Genomic DNA, 18859 nt, shown 5'->3' on the forward strand with positions numbered 1-18859 from the left:
GGGCGAGGGCGGCCGCGGGGCACCCTGGGAGTTGTAGTTCCCGCAGGTAGTTTTTCCACGGTGCGCCCGGACTCGCTTGCGGAACCCATCGCTTGCTGAAGGACATCTGAGCTGTCTGCAGGCTTTAAAAGCGTAATTAGCTCTTTTGGGCTTTATGCATTTTACCGTAAAGTTGACCCTTTGTCCGATACAGTAGGTTTTAGTATATTCATAGAGTTTTGCAACACGCTCCCCTCACCCAAACAACCTGTAAGCATTAGCAGTCCCACCCCCCCATTTCTCCCTCCCCCAAGCCCCTGGCAACCACTAACCTACTTGGTGCTTTGGCCGAACTGTTACCAAGTTTCACCAACCTCATTCCGTTTTATTGCTAAATAATATTCCATGGTATAGCTATACATACCACATTCTGTATATTTATTCATCAGTCGATTGGACATTTGGGTTGTTTTTGGCTGTTGGGACGACTCTCCAACCAACCGAGCTACCCAGCCCGGGCTCCTCAAAATGTTTGTAAGATTATTATTTAAAAAAAAAAGTTGGCCGTACACTTACTAGATATAAACCAATAATTTCTATGGAAAAAAAAATTCCACAGTCAGTAAGAAAAAAAATTCTCAAGCTGGACTTTGGGCATTTAGATGTAAGCCTGGGGCAGTTTAGTCTAATAGTATCCAATGGCTGGTCAAAGGGTCAGCTGTATCTGAACTACTCAGAAAGTTTTCTATTATGTAAAAAACAAAATGATCCCAAGCTTTATCTCAGACATTTTGAGTCAGAATGTCCAGAGGTAAGTCTAGGGAACCAATGTTTTTTTGAAAAAGTCCAGAATTGGAAGCTACTCTACCTTAAACTATAATAAAACAAAGGTGTGGCTATTCTTCCTGAGCAGGCAAACCACCTTTCATCTGGTGGGTGAACATTAACATCTCCCACCCACTGGAAAACTAGGAAAGGGTTCAAGGCAAACAGTCTGAACTGCTGAGAAAAACACTCCCCATGTGACTGTGTTCGGAGAGGAGAGGGACCTATTCCAGGGCCACCTGGCAATAAATGTGTTTAAAAATAATGAGGTCAGCAGAGTGGTAAGGTTCCTTTTCTAGCTGAGGTCTTGGCAGCCGACTTTCAACCATTTGGTTCCATCGGGAAGACTTAAAGCAGCTTCTCCTATCCTGGGCAGTCAGTCCCTGTACAGAGCAGCTGAATAATAATATGTTTACTGTTTTCCCTTTTAAGATACTTTTCCAAAGACATCCAATCAAAGTCTATTCCAGATAAGTTCACTCACTCATCCATTCACCACCTTGGTGGATCCGTTCCCAACAGGGACACAGAAGAGCCAGGGTCAGGAGCTGTGCACCGTGTCCCTCAGGGAGTGAGCAGAAGCAAAGGGGGAAAGATCAAGTTGAGCCCCCTACCCCCTCCCAAAAACTATCCAAGCACTTCAGATGTGCTCAGGCTGACTCCTGCTCCATTGCGTCTGGCCAGGACCTGTCCCATCTTGAATGGCTCCTAGCACAAAGCAGAAAGCGACAGAATAAACTTGATGTCAAGCAGGTGCCAGTGCTTGATGTCTGTTGACAGAGTAGGTTACTTTACGGTAGAGGTCACAGACTGGCGGCCTGTTTGCATCTTGCTTGTGAATCATTAAAAACATTGCATCAGTTGCCAACTTTTAAGCATCAAAAGACCTCCCATAAAAATCAGGATTTGAAAAATCGAAGACCTGCAACCCTGGACTTTCATTCTCACAGTGCCTGTCACTTCCCTATTACTCTGCATCACTGAGGATGGGGGTTGGTCACCGACGATCATTTTACATCCAGGTTGCATCACTGTTTTAACTTTACCTTCACTGTTTATATTACCTACTTGGCTCCAATAGACCCCTGAAGCTGCCACCTCCCCTCCATCTCCTCTGCTCCCTGCTAACATCCACAAGATCCTTTGAGGTACTCCACCTGTCCCCCAAGGTCCAGTGGATCATACCAACATGTTCACCATCTTTGGATTGGACAAGACGAGTGGCAAGATAAAGACAAGAAGTGGCTTTAGTTTATGTTCAGGACAGCTAACACATCTATTGGCTTACAGTCAGCTGGGCATGACTTCAGATTTCTGGCATATACACCCACTCCTGCCCTTTCCTCCCATTAAAGAAAAAAGATAACATAGCAGACAGTGGTCGGGTCTACAGTAACTTTATTGTAACAGAGAAACCAGGCTGCAGTAAGTCTACACCATTAGAGCAGATGGTGGTTATCTTTCTAAAGGGTGAATGAAGCCTGAGCCCAGCTGGACGCACATGAAGGTCAAAACCAAAGCCCTGAACATCCTCTTGCCTGGTTCAACCCTGCATCACCCAACTCAAGATGAGACGAGTGACTGCACAACAGACTGGACGAAGGCCCAAGGTCCAACTGGGCAGAGGCGACATCCCGGCAGGAGACAGGCAATCACTGAAGAGGAGGCGGAAGTAGGTTGTTACCCATCCTCTGCTATTCTTTGATGAGAAGGGTGAGGCTATGGGGTGAGCAGTAAATTATGCTCTTCAATCTTCAAATAAGTAAATGCTACAGGGTGGGGTGGTGGTCAATCAAGCAGTAGAACAGGATGGAAATCTAGGCTGGTTATAGATCTTTGTGCCTAAGGAAAAGAACACCAGTGATAAAAGAGGAGAGGGGAAATTAAAATGCCCACAAGTAAATACAAGAAGAGCCTTCTTTTTTTTTCTCAAATAAGACCGAAAACAGCATCTTTTGATTTTCCTTGTTGCAGTGGCAGCCGAGTCACCAGTTTTCACAAAACACGATTTCTGCAAACGTGATCTGTTGATAAGGCTGCTCGATCCCAGGAGGAAACACATGAGGCTGACTATTATTGTTAGAACTAGGTCTTCTCACAAAGCCTCTAATAAGGGGCATTTTCATGCTGAATCAACACCGGAAGGTGCTTCAGTTAAAGCTTCTGGAATATTGCAATGGTGTGATTGATCTTTTTTTTGGCTATGACTTTCTTGTACATGTAAACTCTTTCGGAAAAGCTGGACATACAGAGATGAGGGAGAGTTTGGTTCAGAGCCACAAAGTTCCACGCACCAGCCACAGATGCCTCCGCCTATTTCCCTACATGTTCTTTGCTGAGAAACACATTCGAATGCTGAGTTTTAAGTACTGTGGTTGAAAGAACCAGTCCGCTCACCACCATCCACCCTCCCTCTTCCTCTGTGTGAATCTCACAATAGCAGAGGTTGACAGGAAGGTTGTCTCTGTTCCTTCTCATCAGGGAAATTACTTGGTGACCTGGTGAATGGCGTGGGCAAGGTAGCCCACATTGCCGGAGGTGACACCTGCCACGGAGATGCGGCCGTCCTTTGTCATATAGACGGAGAACTCCTTGGTCAGCCGCTCCACCTGCAGAAAGAAGAATACTTGGGCATGTCCTGCTCACGGGGAACCCCCAGCCCTGGCAGGGCACTACAGCCATGTGTTAAACCTTGCTGATCTGCTATTTTGAGCCAGAACTCGCCCGTGGGGCTGGCTACTTTTCCATCGTGGCCGGTCAGCAAGGTGTTCAAAATTACTTAAATTAACGTAAGTGTAGATGTGAGTTATCTCATGACCAGTTAGCAAGGTGATATATTAAGACAAAGAAACAACAGAGGCTCTATTTTCTCACTTAAACCCTACTCCCAGAATTGAGTGTGCTATCTTAGAGTGAAAGAAGAAAAAAAAGCTAGGGTGTTGAATGTAGGGTGATGAATTCTGAAGGGGAACAGGTGAAAAAAATCTTAGGTTCAGCATCTGTAGAAAAAACAGATCCAGGATCCAGTGATGGATCAGTTTTTTTCTTTCTAATTTTCAGGCTCCTGCTTATTCTGGGATCTCTGCAGAGAAGCAGCAGTGGTCACAAAAACGATGAAAACGAGTCCTGCTCTTTGGAAGTTTGGAACCTCATGGAGGATACAGATTGGTAACTAACTAATAAAAAACAAGCAGAATGAATGCTATGTACTTCAGTTACCTAAAAGCCTCCCAAATGACTGTTTTAAGGGTAATTCTGAATAGCTAGGTGACCTAGAAGGACTAATTGGTCTGCTAGAGAGAAACTGGAGTCCACTCACCTGTTCGGGCTTTAGTCCTGTGAAACAAAACATGCCAATCTGGTCGGTGATGTGCTGCCAGTTGTGGGAGGACCCCTCCTTCTTGAGATTGGAGACCAGCTGAGTCCGCATGCTAATGATGCGATCAGCCATGCCTTTCACTTCCTGCAACCTGTAAAAAGCCCGGCAAGCAGCTCAATTCTGGCCAAGCCCTGACAGACACGCCACAGCTCATAGCATTTCTGCCTTCCTTGAGTACTCCCTAGTGTGTCCTTAACTGAGTCATATGCTGGTCCAGGGAAAAAACTCTTTTATAGCATTCAAAAAATATGTTTTTATTGCCAGGCCGGCGTGGCTCAGCAGTTGAGCATCAACCTATAATCCAGTAGATTGTGGTTCGGTTCCTGGTCAGGGCACATGCCCGGGTTGCGGGCTCGATCCCCAGCAGGGGATGTGCAGGAGGCAGCTGATCAATGACTCTCTCATCATTGATGTTTCTCTCTCTCTCCCTTTCCCTTCCTCTCTCTGAAATCAATAAAGATAGATTTAAAAAAAAAAAAAAAAAGTTTTCATGGATTTCAGAGAGAGGGAGAGGGAGAGAGAAACACCAATGTGAGAGAAAACACCGATTGGTTGCCTTCTGTATGTGCCCCAAATGGGGATCAAACCTACAACTTGGGTATGTGCCCTGACTGGGAAATGAACCTGCCACCTTTTGGTACACTGGATGACATTCAACCAACTGAGCTACACTGGCCAGGGTCAGAGCAATGTTTTATAAGATGTATCATGGCCCATTAGCAGGCAATAAATTCAAGTAGCTGGATGCAACTGGCATTTAAAAAATATTGGCATAAAGCAAATGAAGCCTAAGTGTTGAGTTTTGGAACTGTTTCAGTTATAGACACACATATATAGCTAATGTGTGTTTAGGATCATCATGTAACGTGTATGTCTTATGTGGTTTGTGGTCAAAAAGACTGAGTAATACTAACTTAGAGCTCAGGAGGTACAGATAATAAAAAACCAAAAGATGCAGAAATACCAATTCAGTGCTAGCTATTAAAAACAAAAAATATGATGTCCTTAAGGAAGTTCTTCTGTGGAAGATACTTCAATATGAACTTGAATTTAGGAGAAGGCAGACAGGTTTTACTTAACCTGGAGATGATGGAATGAAAGAAACTACCATCTCTGCATTATGTTTGTCTCTTCCAGGGAAAGACCAACGTACTTATTGGAAAGTGCTAACAAAATGCACTCTTCTCTCTCTTCCCCCTTCCACATATGGGAGCTGTGTGATACTGTGTGTCACTAGTGGCCAACTACAAACATGCTTTGAAAGCTTATGGTGGGGTGGGTGGCTGGGGGGTGGCAATGTGCTTTTACCATTGTTTTCGCAGATCGGGGCTGTTCAGAACGGTGGAGGCAATCCGGGCCCCGTTGACAGGAGGGTTGGAATACATGGGACGAATCAAGATCTTCAACTGCGACTCCACCTTTTTGGCTTCATCAGCATCTTTGCAGACCACTGTGAAGGCTCCCACACGCTCACCTGAAAAGAAAAATGGAGCTTGTCTTCTAGTTCTATCTAAAGTGCTAAAGCAAATCATGATTACATTTTTAAAAAAAATGTGTCTTTATTGATTTCAGAGAGAGGGAGGGATAGGGAGAGAAAGATAGAAACATCAATGATGAGAGTCACTGATCGGCTGCTTCTAGCACACCCCCTACCAGGGATCGAGCCCACAACCCAGGCATGTGCCCTGACCAGGAACAGAACCTTGATCTCCTGGATCATAGGTCGATGCTCAACCACTGAGGCATACAGGCCAGGCAATTATGATTACATTTGCTACATATTAGCTGTTTCCATCAGAAACACCACAAAAATAACTCTGTTATAAGTAAAAAGTTTTTAGTAACCACGACAGTGAGTCTGGGTACAACAGAATAGTTTTACTCAAGTATTCAAAGGTCTCTTTCTATTGTATCCATCTTTGTTTTGTGGCTCATGGAGGAGTCGCTTACTATTTAGAGAAGCAGTAATCAGTTGTCTTTGCTGGAAAAATTCAGGGACACGAAAGAAGATGTGGCTAAGATCAGTACATCCATTTAACCTGTCTTTCCTCTCTGGGAAGGAGGGACACGGACCACACACACACAAACACACAGACAGGCAGGCACACACACCACACCCCCCCCCCACACCTGTGTGGCACCCCCTCCCAGCACTTCCTCAGTCTCATCAGAACACACATTGCACTGGGCCCTTTAATTTACCGTATAAGCCCATGTTCTTGGCATAGGACTGGCAGAGGCAGACATTAATGCCCTGTTCGATGAAGTGGCGCACAGCCCAGGCATCCTTGTTTCCATCGCCGCTGGCAAAGCCTTGGTAGGCCATGTCAAAGAACGCAAAGAGATTGTTTTTCTGGGAAAGAGAAGAGAAGATCAAAGCTTTAGGTAGTCCTTCTAAGATGCCCAGGTGGTCATCTGTGCTCATGGGGACCAGATCTGCCTCACACAGAATCGACTAGTTTTCTCCCCAGATGGCAGATTGGAAATGTTTCAGTTTCTTAAGAGCTAAGACATCAACATCTATTTTTTTACTCTGGTTGGTAAAAGAAGGTCCCTAAAGGAGACATTAAGAAAGGAGAATCTTAATCTTCATCTTCTCAGAAAGCTTAGTCAAAGAGGAAGCTCCTTTTAGGCCCACAGTGGTCTGGGTCATTATTTCGGTCTCGTCAGCACAGGACCAGCATCCGCCTTTTCCGGGGCTAAGGTCACCCTGGCAGACTCATTGTACACCCAGGGCCCACAAACGGCCACCTTAGAGCCACCTCATCCTGAAAGTGCTCTCTGAATGCCATTTCTCTGGCTCATTCTGTTTGCAGCTGAGGTTGGACAGAATGTAAAGAAAGGGGAACCAAGAAGAGTGAAAACGGGGGTGGGAGGGAGCAGGAACATCTTCCTCCCTAGGAATCCTGACTCACGCCTCCTCTGCCAGCTGACCCCATGAATGATAATGGCGACGCCGAGGGAAGTGGTGAGGACAGGAGGGGACACAAAAAAGTGGAAAAAGGATGGCCGAGTGACCACTGACCAGGACAAGTACAGACACCACCAACGGGCACCTGGGGTCGGGGGATGCCAACTGTGCAGGCCAGCCAATGACAAGTTTTACCAGAATTCCCTAGACCCAGGCTGAGGAACAAACATTATTTTCACCCTGCTCATGCAGCATCAATCACAGAATTGCTAATCATGCAAATGCGGAGCTCTTTCTTGGACATTAATAATGTGTGGAAACTTCATGTGGGCTCAAGGTAATCAACTGTCACTGTTAAGACATTGCCAGGTTCGGCCAATGTGGCTCAGTGGTTGAGCACTGACTTACGAAGCAGGAGGTCATGGTTCAATTCCCAGTCAGGGCACATGCCCGGGTTGCGGGCTTAATCCCCCGTCAGGGGCGTGCAGGAGGCAGCCGATCAATGACTCTCTCATCATTGATGTTTCTATCTCCCTCCCTCTCTCTCTGAAATCAATAAAGATATATTTAAAAAAAAAAAAAAGACATTGCCAGGTTAGGCATCTAAGGCTGGTTACTCTAGGCAGAACTGTCACCAGTCAGTCCACCCTCCTCACCTTCACCACCGTGGCTATCTCCTTCCACTGCTCGGGGCGAGGGTCCACGCCAGTGGGGTTGTGGGCACAAGCATGCAGGAGAAGAACACTTTGCTGTGGCATTTTCTAAAAAGACAAACAACCAAGAGATCACTTTGCAGCTGGAAAAGGAGATACTTTACCTGAAATGCCATATGGTCACTATTTGGAAAATAACAAAAATAACCTGAGGTTTAAGAGTTACCTCATCCCAAGTATTTTAAGGCAGGTATTGAGACCAAGCTGGGAGACGTCAAATCTCCACAAGGTTTATTCCTGGTCTCTCCCTTCCCCCCGCCAAGCCTCACTTACTGAAATGTCCTCCATAGCACCAGTGAAGTCAAAGCCGCACGTCTTGGGGTCATAGTATCGATAACCCTGCAGCTGCATGCCAGCATCCCTGAAGATGGGCGTGTGGTTTCCCCAGGTGGGTTTGGGCAGATAGACATCTCGGCTGAACTTGAAAAATCTTTGCTGAGAGATGGGATGAAATGGAATGAAAAAATGGTGAGAGGGGAAAAAAAAGGTTGAAAACACAGCTCCTCCCTCTGATGGAGAGCCAGTACTGAGAAAGCAGCAAGGTGGCCTGGGTGGAAAACAGGCTCTGACAGTTATATAGCTGTGTAGCCAAGGACCCACCTGGGCCTCACTCTCTTCATTTATCCAATGGCATTAACTGAACCTCCTTCATAAAGATTAAACGAGTTAAAATATAAAAGCTCCCAGTAACAATGTGCTCAATAAGTTATACTTATTATAATGTTATCCTATTATAATTATAATAACACTGTCTTTGTGATTTCTAAATACTTTCATTTTTAACTCCGAGTCCATTTCCCAGGGAATAGGAAGTCTTCCAACTTTGTGGAAAGAGGAAATGTACGTCTGGGTCAGCAAAGGCACATGCACTAGGAAATCCCGTCATCCTCAACTTATAGCTCTTTGCTGAAGGAATTTCCAGACTCACCAGAAAACTGGCTCCGATCCTTAAGGCCCCGGTTCCAGAAATGGTCTGCACGGTGACATACTGAAAGAGAGACACCCACAGTCAGCGAGGCGTCCCACTCTCTTAATTCAACAAGACAGAGGTCAAGCGTATGGATACTGTCTCAAATGAGTATTTAGAAACGAGAGAACAGTACTGTTTCATTCCCGCATTTGCTAAGTGACAGACTGACTTGACTCTCCTCATTGGTTCCAACACCTTTGCTGGTGCAGAAACAAATTCCTTATGGCCTGTTAGTAGTATCATCCCGTGTTACACGGAAAACTTTCAGGACACAAAATCCCACCTCCTCAGTGAAAAGGGAATGGTTTATATGGAGGAAAAAAGACACTAAGAATGCTCACTACATTAAAGCATTATTGCAGAATTATACAAAATTGAATGACTCTTTGAACACCCAAGTTCCTTGAAGAGCAAGTCAACGAGTTTGTTAGAATAACATTACTACATGTTAACGTTGTCTAAGAGGCTCCTTTTGTGAGTTTTCAGAATCTGAAATATTCATTTTTTGGGTAGATGCCTGAGTAAATCTGTTTCTTTGAATCTGATGAGTAGGAAACCACAGTACGGCTTTTTTTTGGGGGGTGGTGGTGTTGTTTTTTAAGGCGCCATAGAAGCAAGGCTCTACAAAACATCAACCAATTTTCTGGACTGGCAGACACTGGATTAAATAGGAGGAACCTAACTGACTCTTTACTAAAAAAGTTTGTCTCTGCAAACTTTGGTGTGACGGAAATAAAAACCTTAATGTTGATCTGACAATACTAATGATTCGCAAAGGCAGAGCAATTTAGAAAAGACAGGCTGGTGTTATTTTAAGATAGGCCAGTTTTGTACTTAGGTAACGACTAACTAGATGTACACAGGCTAAACAAAAATTACAGGAAAAAAAAAAACCCAGGAAAAAAAAACCCAGAGGGGTTAACAGGTGGTTGACTGTATGGACATCAGTCAAACCATATTCTGTCCATGATTTGTGGTCACAACTGCATCACCACTGGGTCAAGGTTGTACGCTTTGCTTTGAGTCAATGAACTAACTCGTGGATTTAGACCAGTCTTGTAAATAAAATGTATTTATTCTGGCCTCTGAGGGGTGGGGAGGGGAGAAATGCTGGCTTAGTTTTGCTACTTTGTGTGTTTCCCCAGACTTACAAAGAAAAAAAAAATTTAAACATACAAATGTATCCATTAAAAAAACATTTGTTTCAAAAGAAAGTAAACTATAATGCACATTAGCCCTTGTTTTAGGCAAGTTGTTTGGTGGTCTGGCTATATCCCACCTGCATGAGGCTAATCTTCTATTACAAGAGTGGGCCTGCAAATATCCTGCAGATGCATACAGGAATCTGTGTGCAAAATGCTTATTAAGTCTAGTGACCTTTAGGTCCATCTCTCTTCCACAAGGAGGAGGAGACAACTAAGGGACACTTGTGTTCCGCCATCATGGCTGCAGTGATGCTCTCTGGACCTATGAGAGAGGAGGGAGGCGGCAGGAAGGGAGCATGGTCTACTCTCTTCCAGTATCCAAGCTGGCTGTGAAGAGCAGAGGAGCGCCGGGCTGGTCCCAGCTGCAATAGTCTACCTGTGGCTTGTTACCTGCCTGCTTCCTCCATCTGAGCTGGAAGCTTAGGACACGAGGGTGGGGGCTAACTATAGGCTCAAAGCTAGGCATGGTTTGGAGTTTCTAAAGCATATTTAATGTAAAATGAACATAAGCACACAGAGACTAATGGAAAAGCAGTGTCAAATCTATCAAATTATCACTACATTTCTGGAATTGGTGTTATAGGAAATCTTTTTTTTAATTAGTGCCAATTTACTATCTAAAGAAGAGATATCAGCAAAAGTGTGGCTACCTCAAAACAATCACCACACACAAAGTTGCATATCTTTTCTTATTTCTTTTCTTGTTTAAATTATCTCAAATTTGTTTAAATTATCACATTTAAAAACAGACTCTGTATGATCCCAGAATTTGCTCCACTTACCCGGCCACTTTTCAATACTTCGCTGTTCTCACCCAGGGCGAGTTCTGCAGATGCCTTACAGAACTCAGCCAGTCCCCCAATGGGCAGGTATTCTTTGTCCAGATTTTTTCCAGCAATCTGAGCCTCTGCCTAGACAAGAGAAAATGCATCCGTTTAGCTGCTTCTTACCTGGAATTACCTTGATTAATACAGGGTAGGACAAAAGTAGGTTCAGTTGTTCATATGGAAAATAATACTATAATTAATAGTAACAGAAAAATGAACTGTTTCGAGTACTCGAGAATTGTAAACCTACTTTTGCCCCACCCTGTATTTAATGTTTTAGAATCAAATTTTGAAGGTAAAGCCTTGTTTTTTTATTTGGATACTGTCCCAGAAGAAAAGGAAGTAGAATACTTTATATAATATATTGCAGAACAGAAATATTTAATTTTCTTTCAAAGTTCAGTTTTATGTGGATGGGTAGATACCGCCTCTTGGTTACCATTTAACATAAAATGGCCTTCTTGGAATGCACAAGAACAAGGTTTAAGGGCATCGCTAATTAACATTTCGAGTCTCAGTTTCCTCATTTGCTGAATGGGGGAACTGTTTCTGCATCTCGTGTGGTCGAGGTGAAGAGCTGATGAGCTAATGTACGAAGTGTGCGGTAGGGTTCCGGCTTACAGCAATAGCTAACACTTGCTGATTACTCTGAACTGATTTATTGAGACCAAAAGCAAGTCCAATTTCCCGAGTCCTTTTTGCTACTCAGAGGCTTCCAGCATATTCATATTTCAGTGGAAGAGGAACAGATGCAAATGAAGACATGCTTTCTTTAAAAAAATTACTCTTAGGGGATTAGCTATAATAACAAAAAAACTAATATGCAACAAAAATAGTGAAAATTATGCAATAGCTCGATAGGAAGAAAGGACAGAGCATGTCTGTGTAGGAAGGTGGGCTTCGCCAAGGCCATCAAAATGAGAGCAGTGGAAAATAGTAAGAGTAACCCTGATCCATGAAGGCCTGTTTCTGTCACCAAGAGACAGTGTTGAAATTCTCGGTCCTTTTGTGCACCCTCAGAATTAACCACGACATTATGCCTCTTTTATGGACAAGCACAGGAGTTCAATCTTGGAAAAGACCATGCAGTTCCAACAGCTCACTTTTACAGCCAAGGAGACCGCAGCCTAGACAACCTAAATGATTTAAGCAGTTAGTACCAGAACCTGAACCCAGGTCTCCTGACTCCTGGTCCAGCAGTTTCTGCCGCTCTCTAGGCGCTCCCTCCAGTTTATTTATCCCAATCGGGCGGGAGGTGGGTGGCAAGCTCACCTTCCGGATACTAGGGAGCACGTAAGGTTTTCCATTATCGTCCCGGTAGGCACCAACTCCCAGGTTCATCTTCTTGCTATTGGTGTCTCTTTTAAAGGCCTCTGTGACTCCCAGGATGGGATCTGGGGGCCCCATCTCCACATGGGCCCACCAGGAGCTGAAACGGGAAATACAAGACATCAGTTACAGCAGCAAGATTTCCACAGTCAGAGACATCTTGGATCTGCCACAAATCCATTTCAACAAGTGGGTGCATGTATGCTACGTACAGGGTAAAGCAATAGGCACTACAATTCAAAGCACCTCCCAAAAGGGTGGAGAAAAGCAACAATTTCAATACAAATCCTATGAGAAGCAGACGGACGGGGTGGCACCTCCCTGAATCACCTTGGGGTGCACAGGATGCATGTGTAGGTTTTTGAAGCAGCCCAAACCTGACCTGAATTCCCAGGCAAAGACTATTCCAAGTAATTTGGCAGTGAGACGCCGAGAGTGCCAAAAGATGAAACCAAAGAAGCAAGGGCCAGTGTAAGAGGATAATGTGACCGCTCCCCCCCCTTCCTCCCACCCCAAGGGGCTTCGGTTTTTATCCTGTTCCCAAACTTGTTAAGGGCGTCATTTGGAGAGCTTGTTAAAAATAGTTTCCTGCGGGGAGGGGAGGAGGGGATGGGGGACATCTGTAATACTTTCAACAATAAAAATAAGTTAAAAAAAAAAATTCCTGGGCCCTACCTTGGATGTAGTGAAAATATGTAGAATCAATACTTTTTTTTTCGGGGGGGGGAGGGGGGTAAGAATGAAAGGAGTTAACTATAAAACCAAACAGAGCCTGGTACAGAGTGAGTACTTGATGTTATCTGGTATCATTGTTACCAAATTATCACACTGTACTCTTATATATAACCATGTGTCACTAGCATGAAGCCTGGTGAGGAAAGTATGCAGAGAATTCAAGGAGCACATGGCCAAAAGGCTTTAAGACAAAATACAGGTCTTTCCTGCTTTTCAATGATTACTACTTAGGTTTTCCTAGTCTCGGGAGATATTATCCTTCTTCCTGCTCAGTAGTTCTATTGCCAGAACTTAAAACCCCTCTCATTTTTTTCATTCTAGGCTTCCTGGTTGTTCCAGTATCTCAGCAATGGTAAGAAACAGATACCTCAAAGCAACTTCTGAACTGGGCCGGAGGAAAGCTTTTGTTATTTCCTATCCCCAATTCAGACCCTGAAGACATGTAGCCACCTGCCTGCCTAGGTCACTGTCACTAGCTGATGAATAAAAGGAATACTTTGAATGTCAAGGACATATGATAGAGCTTCTAGTAAGCAATTTTCATTTTTAAAAAGATGGCTCTGTCTCCAAGGCCGTCAATCAATGATGACAGAGCCGATGCCCCTAACCACAAGGACAGAAGGTACCTTGTTAAATGGGGGGAAGAGCACTTATTTGTCATGTTCTTGAAAAAGTTTATTTGGCATAAAAATTCTCTCAGAAACAGTCCTGAGTCTTCTGGCAGAGATATAATTGAGAGTAGCATCTTTTGAGAAGAATTCCAAAAGCAACTTCAAAACATGGAATCTCAAAAATCTAAATATCAGAGCAGGGATACTCAGTTTGATTAGTCCTACATCGGTAATCATGCTCAGGTCCTCCATGCCCTTCACTATTCTGTTCCTCAAAAGGGTAAAGACTCTCTGCCACGCTGTAAGAACTCTGATGTTTTTAAAGAGAGAGTACTAGATAAAAACAAGAGTGCTCTGGGGACGAAGTTTATGCAGACAACCAGTGGCCTACAAAGTGATTCCTCTCAATGAACTTCGGAAATCGGCTCAAAGCCTCAGCCATTGACCAATACTGACCAGACAACTGAAAGATGTTAGGCACAGAGTATTCAGATAAGTGTTTTCAATTGAAATGCCTTGCAGTTTCCCTGGGAGCCTGCAGAGTAATTTATAGTTTTTTGTTTGTTTGTTTTTTTTATCTTCACCCAAGGACATGCTTATTGAATTTTAGAGAGAAGGGAAGGGGGAGAGAGAGAGAGAAACATCGATCAGCTGGCACCCTGACTGGGAACTGAGCCTGCAACCTATTGGTGTATGAGATGAAGCTCCAACTGAGTCACCTGGCCAGAGCTAAGGCTATTTTTAAAAAGTTATTTATTTATTTATTTATTTATTTACTTGGGGGGGGGGGAGAAACATTGATTTGCTATTCCACTTATTCACACATTCATGGGTTGCTTCTTAGATGTGCCTTGACAGAGGACCGACCCAGCAACCTTGGCATATTGGGGCGATGCTCCAACCAATGAGGCATCCGGCCAGGGCAAAGTCTATTATTATTTTTTTAAAACACATTTTGCAACCACGATTCCTCTAGATGTTTAGACTTTGATCTAGGACACAATATTAAAATGTCGTATTTGTTTTCTATTGCATTGACTTAAAAAAAAAATCAATGTTTAAAATAAAAATATTCGATTTGAAAGACACGCAGGCACTGTTCTAAGTGCTGAGAGATAACAGTGAACAAGGCAGGTCTGGTCTCCGCTTTCCTGGAATTTACATTCTAATGAGGAAAAGACAGGAGAGAAGAAAATGAGTCAGGCTCCCGAACCGAAAGCCTGACTAAAAGGTCACACCCATAGGGATTTCCACCAAGTACTAAAAGTAGAACCGTAGACCATCCGGCCAAAGGCATAAAACAAGCGATCGTTTTACCATCGTTACAATGGTGAAACCAACACTCTCTTGCCCATAATTTTAGGCACGCCTTTCTGTTCTCCAAATTTGCCACCTACGTTGTAACAGCCCCTCCCTGATTCCGGTCCGTAGGTATGCCGCCGACTTACAGAGCACCCCGACAGTGCGCCAAGAAGGAGCCAAGCCAAGGAGCTAAGAAAGTGTGAAAGCCTGGGAGAAACTCCTGCTGAGAGAGTGTGGGGCTTGGTAAGAGACAAACTGTTCTGCTCACTTGATATCATACAACAGCCAAAGAAAAGGCCAAGGCATGGGAGAGAGATCAAGGCTCTGCTCGCTGGAGTCAGTACCTGGTGGTGGTGGTTGGAGACTGGGTTCCTGATGAAGCAGTACTCAAGGACACTGTCCCCAGTCGGCTTCTTGAGAGGATTAAATCGCCCTGGGGTCAGATCTCACTGGGAAGGAACCACTCATTTGTTTAATGCACTGTACCTCCCCCACACCTATTACAGTTTGAAACGACATACAGGGTGGGGCAAAAGCAGGTGTGCAGTTGTTCCTACGCTTTAAAATAACACAAGAATCAACTCTGTGTTTTGCGTACTCACAACTGTACACCTGCTTTTGCCCCAACCTTGCATTTGCAATGTCCCCAGAGACGCCTCTCTGGGGCTGGTCCAGCGCGGCGTCTGTCCCCGGAGTCTGTCCCCAGCACCTGGTCTGCGGAAGTCGGGGACGCAACACTGACTAAATGAAGGAGCAGAGTGAGATGCGAGGAAGGACGGCCACTCCCCTCCAGCCAGACCTCCTTAGGGCTTAAGGAAAAAAAAAAAAAAAGGGGGTGCACTTTATCCCGACCCTTTTCCATCCAAAGACCAAACGGCAGCAGGGGCGAAGGGGGGGGTCACGGGTGACTCAGGCGCCAAGGTCACGGGATGCAGGCAGGAGAGCGGGGTCCGAATGCCAGGGTCCCGGGACCCCCTCCTCCCTCCTCCCCCCGTGCGCTCCCTCCTCCCGGGCACACGCGCGGCAGCCGCCAGCCTGCAAAGCCCTCCCGGCCCCGAGGGGCCGCGACAGGTGAGCCCGCCGCCCCCCAGGGTGGCCTGTCAAGGGCACGCGCGGTACCCCCTCCCGGCGCCGCAGCCAATCAGCGCGAGGCAGCCGGGACCCCGCAGCCAATGGGTGCGAGGCTGGCCCGCGCGGCAGCTCCGGGGCTCTCTCCTTCTTCCCCCACCCCCTCCCCCACCTGAATCTGGGCCTCGTGACCCACCTGGAGGGGAGTCCGGGTGCCGCGGAGGGCCACACTTCCTCACCCGGGGCGCGCTGGCCCGCTCGCCCGCGCTCTCGCGGGCCGGGGAGGGGAGGGATGTAGGACCCTGGGGGTCACTGCGACGCGCGGCCGCTCAGTCGGAGAAAGTGAGTGCGAGAGTGTATGTGCGTGTATGTGAGTGTGTATGTGCGTGTGCGTGTGTGTGTGTGGAGTGTGCGTGTGAGTGTGTGCGCGCGCGGTGCCCGAGAGTCCCCGGCAGGCCCGTCTCCCGGGCTCCGTCCCCCCTGCTTACCTGGCTCTGGCGGAGGCCACGGCCGCGAGGCCTGGGTGGAAGGCGGCGACGGCGGCCAGGGCGCGGCCGGAGTGCAGCAGGGCCATGGTGGGCGGCAGGCGGGCGGCAGGTCGCTGCGGGACGGAGCGCGGGGCGCGCGGCGCGGGCTGCTGCTGCTGCTGCTGCTGCTGGAGGTAAGGCCAGCGACTTCCCCGGCGGGGCTAGAGCTGCCGCGCCCGCGCCGCGTCACAGCGCACCCTGGCGGCCGGAGCGAGCGCGGCGCCGGTCGGCCCGCCCCGAGCCTGCGCCCCGGGGCCACGTGCTCCCTGCGCGCCGCGGCTTGCAGCGCGGGACACGCCTCGCTCTTTCAATCACGGCGGGCCGCGGGAGGCGGTGGCAGCTGTTAGGCCGTTATGAAAACCTGGGAAAATGCAGGCTGCTGCAGGCAAAGCAAATTGCGTAACGTCATAAAGCCTGGAACGAGGTGGCCGCCCTCCCTGCCCAGGCCCATGCTTCCCTGAGAGCCCATCACCTCACCTTCGTGAATGCTTCCTTACCTGGGCTCTGACGGGGACATTCCAGCCTCCTGTGGGCGCCTCTGAGGGTTCAGTGAGATGATGTCTAAAAATAGGGCCAGGTTCGGTAAGCACAGAGGAACCCTGGTTCTTGATGACACACCTGCATTTGTCAGATCTTTGCAGTTGTGTGTGGAAGGGAATGAATTACTTCGAGAGGAAAAAGCCAATGATTTTGAGATCCCAGAAGTTGAATAATTTAAACAAATCCACTCCAAACACTGGCTCTTTCTCTGATACTCTAAAAATCAAATAGAACCATGTCCCTTGTTGATATAACTTAAGCTCTGTGGCGTCTCCTTTGCCCGGTGCCCTTCCCGATTTACCGTCCCAGTTTCATCTGTTCTCCCTGTGACCTCATCGTGTGCTCCCACAGTCCACGACTTTCCGCTTTACCAGGTTCCTACAGCTGCCATACAGATGTTCTACAAATTGCCACAAACTAGATGGTTTAAAACAACAAAAATTTCTTCTTTCACAGTTCTAGAGTCTAGAAGTCCAAAATTAAGGTTCCTGCTGGAGTCTCTGAGACAAACTCTGTTCCAGGCCCCTCTTCCAGCTTCTGGCAGTTGCCAGCAATCCTTGGCAGTTCTTTGGCTTGTTGACACATCACTCCAGTCTCTGCCTCCATCTCCTTCAGTGGCGTTCTCTCCTTGTGTGTGTCTCTTCTCCTTTTTTTAAATCCTCACCTGAGGACATGTTCATTGACTTTTAGAGAAAAGGGAAGGGAGAGAGGGAGGGGAGGCATTGACGTGAGAGTGAAGAGAAACATCGGTCTGTTGCGTCTCATATGCACCCCGATCAGGGATCCAGCTCGCAACCTAGGTATGTGCCCTGATGGGGAATCGAGCCCCCGATCTTTTGGAGTATGGGACCACATCCCAAACAACTGAGCCACATCTCTTCTTATAAGGACACCAGTCATATTGGATTAGGGCCCACCTTAGTGGCTTCACCTTAATTTGATTACATCTGCAAAGACCCTCCTTGCGAATAAGTCACATTCACAGGTACTTGGGGTTTGAACTTAAACATATCTTTTTTTGGAGATGCATTTCAATCCATAGCAATCACTCTCCTTAAGACCTACCAATTATACTTCCAGGTATAGACCCTAGAGACTTCATGCATGTATAAGGATGTCAGCGAAGCATTGTTTATAAAAGCAAAACATAGGAACAACCTAATTGTCCATCAGGGAAACGGATAGATGTGCTGTCACAGTCACGTGATGGAGCATTAGAGAGCTATGGACATGAACGAACTCAGTTTATAGGTGTCAGCATGGATAGACCTCAAAAACATAGGAATAGCAAGTTGCAAAAGTATAGGTATAATATGGCGGGATTTAGATAACATTTTAAAATACACAAAACCATATGATACATCATTCAGAGAGGTATGTAAAAGTTTGAAAAAATATACTAGGGATACAGTTCAGTATGGGATCAGGAGGGCGCGAAAGGCTGTTTGCCCTTGTGGAGGGAATGACGCAACTTTGTCACATTGGCTTCAGAAAAAAATTGCAGATAATATGAACGCTTGTCACCACTCTGGGTGCGGTATTTGTTATATCGGTCTCTATTATGTATATGTTTAACTTTCCCCTAAGAAAGCCAGTTTGAGTGACTGGTATGAAAGATGGAAAGGACAAGCCTAAGAGGTAGGGAGAGTAGGTGGAAAGAAGGGTGACACAGTGATCTGGGCAAAAAACTCGGAGGGTCAGAGTTCCGGTGGAAGTAGCAGGGGTGGAGAAAAGGCTACGGATCTGGGGCCTATCAAGGAGGTAGAAACCAAAGGGTTTGGTGATTAGATAGAGGGAGAAGTTGAAAAGGAAACAGAAGTAATTCCCAGTGTCTCAACGTTGGGATTGCCTGCAAGTAACAGAGATCCAAAATAATTGGCTTAACCAAAATAAAATTTCTTTCTCTAGCATCCAAATCTGGAGATAGGCAGTCCGGGG

General features: G+C 46.2%; 1 protein-coding gene across 1 annotated transcript; it reads right to left on the reverse strand.

Moving 5' to 3' along the window:
• Positions 1-2185: 2185 nt before the first annotated feature.
• On the reverse strand, positions 2186-16880 carry GOT2 (glutamic-oxaloacetic transaminase 2). Its single transcript, XM_081119192.1, has 10 exons — positions 16343-16880; positions 12082-12238; positions 10765-10893; positions 8736-8795; positions 8081-8242; positions 7751-7855; positions 6386-6536; positions 5492-5657; positions 4124-4274; positions 2186-3413 (listed from the first exon to the last, which is right to left on the reverse strand). Exons 1-10 carry the CDS (start codon positions 16426-16428, stop codon positions 3291-3293), a joined length of 1290 nt encoding a protein of 429 aa, XP_080975318.1. The 5' UTR covers positions 16429-16880; the 3' UTR covers positions 2186-3290.
• Positions 16881-18859: the final 1979 nt, after the last annotated feature.

Source organism: Miniopterus schreibersii (genome assembly GCF_964146895.1).
Source record: "Miniopterus schreibersii genome assembly, chromosome: 18".
In the NCBI taxonomy this organism is placed as follows: Eukaryota; Metazoa; Chordata; class Mammalia; order Chiroptera; family Miniopteridae; genus Miniopterus; species Miniopterus schreibersii.

Excerpts from the sequence above, each read along its gene's own strand:
- GOT2 (XM_081119192.1), bottom strand. The coding sequence starts at position 16,428 with ATGGCCCTGCTGCACTCCGGCCGCGCCCTGGCCGCCGTCGCCGCCTTC. Across the intron at positions 6,537-7,750 it reads AGATAGCCACGGTGGTGAAG|AAAAACAATCTCTTTGCGTT; the intron begins GTGAGGAGGGTG and ends TCTCTTTCCCAG. Across the intron at positions 4,275-5,491 it reads CCCGATCTGCGAAAACAATG|GTTGCAGGAAGTGAAAGGCA; the intron begins GTAAAAGCACAT and ends GGCTTTTTACAG.